At 45.6% G+C, this 6,342-nt stretch overlaps 1 protein-coding gene across 1 annotated transcript; it reads right to left on the minus strand.

Annotated features, from left to right (window-relative positions):
- Window positions 1-4,148: 4,148 nt before the first annotated feature.
- On the minus strand, window positions 4,149-4,601 carry CEBPG (CCAAT enhancer binding protein gamma; the record flags this gene model as incomplete). The annotated part of the gene is made up of 1 exon (XM_079541555.1): window positions 4,149-4,601. One exon carries the CDS (start codon window positions 4,599-4,601, stop codon window positions 4,149-4,151), a length of 453 nt encoding a protein of 150 aa, XP_079397681.1.
- Window positions 4,602-6,342: the final 1,741 nt, after the last annotated feature.

Genomic DNA, 6,342 nt, shown 5'->3' on the forward strand with positions numbered 1-6,342 from the left:
GAGGTCTTGAGATGGGAAGGGATGTGAAGGAGCAGATGTGAGGTCAGTAGCTGTGATGTGCAGCAGTGCTCCTGCTGAGCTTCAGGGTGCAAAGGCTCCTGCTCCTGAATGCACAGCGTGTGCAGAGGTGCCATGCTGTGTGTTGGCAGCTGTGCAGGTGCCAAGCACCACAACCTGCAAGCACACTCCAGACTTATCTGTCTCTGAACCCAGTGATGTTTTCTAGCGCTGGGCTGTGCCTGCAGCCTCAGCCCACTACCCTCTGAGTCCAAGCACAGCTGAAGCATGCTGTGAACACACTCAGACCACTGGCTGGTCTGGCCACTGAAACCTGCTGTCCCTTAGGTTCAATAGCAGTTATTGTGTTACAGTAACACTTCACAGATTGAAATAAAAAAAAACAGTTTTGGAGTTGTTTCAACTAAGCTGTAGTCCTAGCGCAGTTAATAGGCCTTTCCCTGCTATGATTAATGCTGGCGCACGGCGGCAGTGCTCCTGCAGAACAGGTCTGGCTCTGGGTGCTGTGCAGGCAGGCTGTGTCCCAGCACGCAGTGTGGGGGGGAGCGCTGCCTGCTGTGCTGCTGGGGGTTCTGCGGGGCCGGGAGCGCTGCCCTCCACAGCCAGGGACTGAACTCAACTGCTGCGGATTGTACCCTTCCTTCCAGTGCTCCGTTCTGCAGTTCTGGATAATTTCTACCCACTTATGCAAAAAGCAAGTTAGTTTTGTTGTGTTTTTTTTTTTTTAATTAGCATCTGAGGGAGGGGAGTAAGTGTTTTAAAATGGCAGAATGATATTTAATATGCTTTAAATGTGTGCGTTGGGGAGGGAATACAGGTTGTGACAAACTTTCCTTATGACTAAATTAGTATTTCTTAGGCTGTTAGCTATATTTTCCCAAATGCCTTTCTTTCCCCTCGGTGCAAACAGACTCAAATAGAGCCGCACCAAAATAACAGGAGTGCCCAGTGTTGAGCAAGCTTACATGTTTAAAAAGGTCCAAGTTCTGAATTGATAGATTTAAACCTTCAGCGCCCCAGGCTGGATGCACGTGGGGTGTACCTCTGTGCAGTGATGCTGCTGCAGTTACAGGTGTGGTGAGTGGGGCAGAGCCTCCTGGCTGCTCGGGGAAGTCGGAGTGGGAGAGTTCTTTCACTGTTGTAAGAAAATGGGCATAATGTTTTGTGGTGAAACGTATGGCGCTTTTTCTTGTGACAGGCTCTGTGTTCTGTCACAGACTATAGCTGCTATTAAAAAGAAATGGACCAAAAGGAAAACTTTCACAGACCAACACTGAATTTTTTGAGGTGTTCATTCCAGTTTTTCCTTAGGAAGAAGAGGGATATTCCAAGTTCACCATGAGAGCTCTCCTGTGCAGAATGTGAGCAAAGCCCCCATGCCTCTGCTCCCTGGGGCCAAGCTGCTCTTCTGGCAGGAGGCTCAGAATAAGCAGTTGCAAGGAAGGTGTGAACCTAACTCACACTGAGGATAGATAGAAAATAACAACTTGTCAGTCGCACACAGTCTGCACGCAAACAAAGCAGCTGCTAAGCTGGAAAAGTCATTGCACAAACAAGTAAGTTGTAACTTTGTGGTTTTGTTTCACGCAAGAAGGAAGTGGCATTGGTGCTGTCAGGTGGAGAAGTGACCTGCTGGAGCACCAGGAGTTCCTGAGTCTCCATCAGACAGTTCTACTTGCATTCAAGAGACTAAAGAAATCATTCTCCAGGAGCCAGCCTGTGTACAGCAAGGTTGGAAAAAACATCATAGATTTGGGGCCCTTCTTTGGATTATCAGGAGAGGAACGCACACTGTGCTGTCAAACCATCAGCAGGGCAACAAGGCCATGTAGTTCCAACACAGAGCAAACAGAGGGGAGGGATGGGGCTCCTGCCAGAGCTGGCACCCATCTAAGAAATGAGATGCAGTCTGGTCATCTTCATCCTTATACAACAGCCCTTGTACAAGGATTGTCCCCCACCAGCCCCTCCCTCATTACCTCATTACCTTTTAATTGCAGTATACATTCAGGAAAGGATTCTTACATTTCTTTTTTTTCTTTTTTTTTTTGTGTGTGTGTGTATGTGTGTGTGTGTGAGAGAGAGAGAGAGAAATGGGGAATTTAACCCAAATTAACTAGTTTCTTATTCTCTTCCCACTGAATAGAAACTTAAGTGGAGAACAAGAATTTGTTAAAGAATAAGCTGAAGGAGGGAAAATTTACATTGGATATCAGGGGGAAGTTCTTTAGTATGAGAGTGGTGAGGTGCTGGAACAGGCTGCCCAGAGAGGCTATGGTTGCTCCATCCCTAGAGGTGTTCAAGGCCAGATTGGATGAGGCCCTGGGCAGCCTGGTCTAGTATTAGATATGGAGGTTGGGGCCCTGCCTACAGCAGGGGGGTTGGAGCTTGATGATCCTTGGCGTCCCTTCCAACCCAAGCCGTTCTGTGATTCCAGGAATGAAAACTGCTGTACTGATTTCTCAGACAGCTGCTTGAAGTGGTCACTCGTATCTGAAGAAAAGAGAAAATGGACAGGAAAAATAAGGCCAGCACTGGAGGCAAAATGTTTTTATTAGTTTCTGATATTTCAATCTTACCTAATTAAGCTGCAGCTAGAACCAAAAAACCATATATCTGTAAAAAGACTATCATAGTCCAAAACAATCCATAAAAAACTGCACCTAATTGCCTTTGTATTAAAAATTGAAATTCAGAAAGAACTTTTAAAGGCTTTATTTTCTAACAGCATCTTCATAGAGATAATATCCAAGGTTTTTCTTTTCCTAAGTACAGGTACAAGGCAAACAAGCATCCTACAAAATATGGGGAAAAGGTAGTGTAGGAGGGAAATTAAGACAGTGTAATAATCCACTAGCCAGACACACAGGTTAAATGTAACACAACCATACCATCAATGAAATACTTAAAAATGAAAATAAATTAAGGATACGCCAAAGTTCCTGCTTTACTTTTGCTGTTAAAATCCTCAATATATAGTACATACCACTGCATTATGGATCATGGCAAAAACTTATCACTAGCATTTAAAAAAACTGCTATAGAAGAACTTCTATGGAAATAAGACTGAAGATACTCCTTCACACAGCTGTGATGGCTATAGAAATTCTGCTGAATCGGGTGTTCAAATGAGGGCCATTAGTTTTAAAATCACTGTGCATTTCTGTACAGGCTTGGCTGCAAATCTGAATGGCTGTGAGAATGGAAATGAACATAAGTGAGCTGAGATCCACACATTCTTGCTGTTCATATGCTGCCCTACCCCTTTTGTTTCTCAGCCAAGCTGTGTATTTTGTTCTCCCTGATACCCGCACCCAGCAGGAATGCAGTTTTGCAGAGCATAGGTTGTTGGTAGCATTTTTACATTTTCTGGAAACCAAAACATTGTTCTGCTAACGCCCCACAGTCACTGTGCAAGCCAGGAAAACATGAACACGGGCATAAAAAAAAAGCAGCCCGTGTGCTGCTTTACCTCTCATACTTGGTTCAGACCACCACTTACCCTGTGGAAGCCAATTGCCTGTAAAGATCATTATAGAATGTTGCTGTTTATTTAGAAAACATTTTGAAGTACCCCAGCTTACTATTACTGTGCCCTGCCCAGTAACCAGATAGGAAAAGCCTAAGTGGTGCTTTGCAGGAATTGCTCTGTAGGTAGAAAAGCAGTTCACCAAACAGGACAACAAACTCTCTACAGCCTCTGCAGTTTGTAACATGTAACGGAGAAAAGAAAGGGCTTAAATGCACTAAAAGGTATTTAAAGGAATTCACCCAAATATGACTTTCTGATACTACAGTGAACCACCCTGATGAACTTCTCCCATTGTGCTAAATGTAAGAAGGTAAGTGTACATCTGTGAAATGCTATTTCCGTAATGGTAAGCTCCTTGCTGACTAAGGATTTAGATCTGCACTTATTAGACAAATCTTCTAGAAGAGAAAAATATTTAACGCCTTTAAAGAAATACCCTAAGCAGTTTCTGGTTTAATTGTATCAAATCTTCAGTGTTAAACCTAAAAAGATCCGCACACAATGATGGTTAAAAGAACCCCTCATTTGCTCAGTTACTGCAGGGGTGGTGCAGACAGGCTGCACCTCCAGAGTTCATCCCGTCAGGCTGTGGCAGTGACTACTGCCCACTGTTTTCTGGATTTGTTGTGGTGCTCTCAGTGCCGACAGGTTGCACATTGTCTGCGAGACTGTGTGCGTGCTCGAGGAATAAGTCTTTCAGTACGCTCAGCTCCTTGGTCAGGAGCTTAATTTTCGCCTCTAAACGTTCATTTTCTTCTTTGAGCTGGGTGACCCTTTGCAGTGTGTCTTGTGCTTTCTGTTTGCTTTTTAACCGGCTCTTTTTCACTGCCATGTTGTTTCGCTCTCTGCGCTGACGATACTCATCGCTGTTTCTATCCACAAAGGAATTTTTCTTTCCCTGCTTGCTCGGAGGCACAGCTTTGCCTCCACCACCAGGACTAACGGGAACCAGCTGGGGAACCTGCTGCAAACCACTGCTGTGTGCCTGGGTGTGAATCACGCTTACTCCGTTCGCATCTGTAGCGGTGTTCTGCGGGGATGTCTTGCTCATTTGGACGGGCTCTTCTTTGACACAACAGAGTATTAGAAGACTAAAAACTCTTTTCTAGATCGTGTTTCCAGCAAGTCTTCACATGGGTTAAGGGCAAGGTGAACCCTGAAGGAAAAACAAATGCTGTTAAAGGTGCTATGTTCGGCTACAGTCTTACACATCACTGCCTTTGGCAGAAGGTACCAATGGCACATCTGGCAGCAACACACCAAAACTATGCTGGAAGTGGAAAAGCTGCCAATTGCTGGGACATTTCAGAAGCCTCTCGAACATATTTGGATTGGAAGGGACTGTTACTGGGTCATCCAGTCAAGCTGTTTGCATTGTTCACTGGATTTACTCAGTTATTCCAAGCCATCCCTGATGGATGGGTGTCTAGCCTAGCCTTGAAAAATCTCGTTTCACAACCTCTGTCTTGGCAACTAGTTCCACTGTCTAACTTTTCTCCCAGTTATATAATTTTCTTAATTTCAGACCAAATTCTTTCTTCTGCAGCTTAAACCCATTAACAGCCTGACTCCTGACCAACAGGAGCGCTTGATCCTTGTCCTCTCCAAACCATCCTTCTGGGTGTATGCACATTCCTTGGTGGTCTCTGCTTTATTCTAGAGACAGTCCACCTTCCCTTGAACATCTCACAACATCTTCCAGTGCTTTCACCAGCTTTAAGATTGTTTTACTTGTTTTTGAAGATGGAGCCCAAACTGATGGTTGTTTAAAGTCTCAGCAGTACTCAGTGCAAAAATGTACAAGAAGAGGTAGTGCATGCTGTGAAGGCTGTGACTGAACAACGCAAAAGGAAACCCTCAGCCACAAACAAGGTAAGACCAGACAAGCCTTTACCAGTGCTGTGAGGGCAGGTGGGACAGGAAAGCAGGGTGAGAACCACTGCACTTAAAAGACAGGGGACTGTTGCCACCAACAAGGAGACATGGGCCACAGCTGACCTGCCCACAGCACGCTTTCCGCTGTGGCTCTCAAAGCACTCACTGTCTATGCTTCTCCCCAGCAGGCTGAGGCAGACAGCCTGAGGCAGGGACATCCTCCCACCTGGCGCTCAGTCTGCTCCCAACCCTGCTGGTGGTACAAGACTTCACTGCTGCCACTCTCCCAGGAGGACCCGTTTGGAAAGACCAGCTGAGGCCAGCAGAACACAAGGTGAGCTGCGCAGTGCCTAGCCCAGCCTTACATCTGACAGCACAGGAGGCAGCAGTCCTGTGTGGCAATGCTCAGCAAAATTCAGGGGCTCCTCAGCTGCATGCTGCTCCTGTATAAGTTTTCCACCACAGCTCAAGTGCCATTTTACATTCTGCTGGGTTATCATTAATGAGATTAAAATGTTAACTGCCAATTGCACATTTTCTTTCACAGTCTGAGGAAGCCTGAACTAGGTGCAGCTGTACAGTATGGCTCAGTAAGATTCACAGCAAAGACCCGTCATGTGGCTTCAGTGTTATTCAAAATTAACATTCTGTTGCCAAGAACTCTTTTCCCTTAAAGCAAGTGAAAGAGGTGTGTGAGTCGTGTGAGTACAACCACACCCCTCAATAAATTGTCATATTTCATATTTTCAGATTTCGGGACAGAGAGATGTCAGAGCAGACGCTGGATAGCATGGCCTTCAGTCCCCTCCATTTCAGCATGGCAATGCTCTCCCAGGCAGCCCAGCTAAGGTCAGCACTGGGGAAATGCCACATCTACCAGCTGTGTTGTGTCCACTGCAGAAGAGCAGGCAGAACTG

This window comes from Tetrao urogallus, assembly GCF_951394365.1.
Source record: "Tetrao urogallus genome assembly, chromosome: 12".
In the NCBI taxonomy this organism is placed as follows: Eukaryota; Metazoa; Chordata; class Aves; order Galliformes; family Phasianidae; genus Tetrao; species Tetrao urogallus.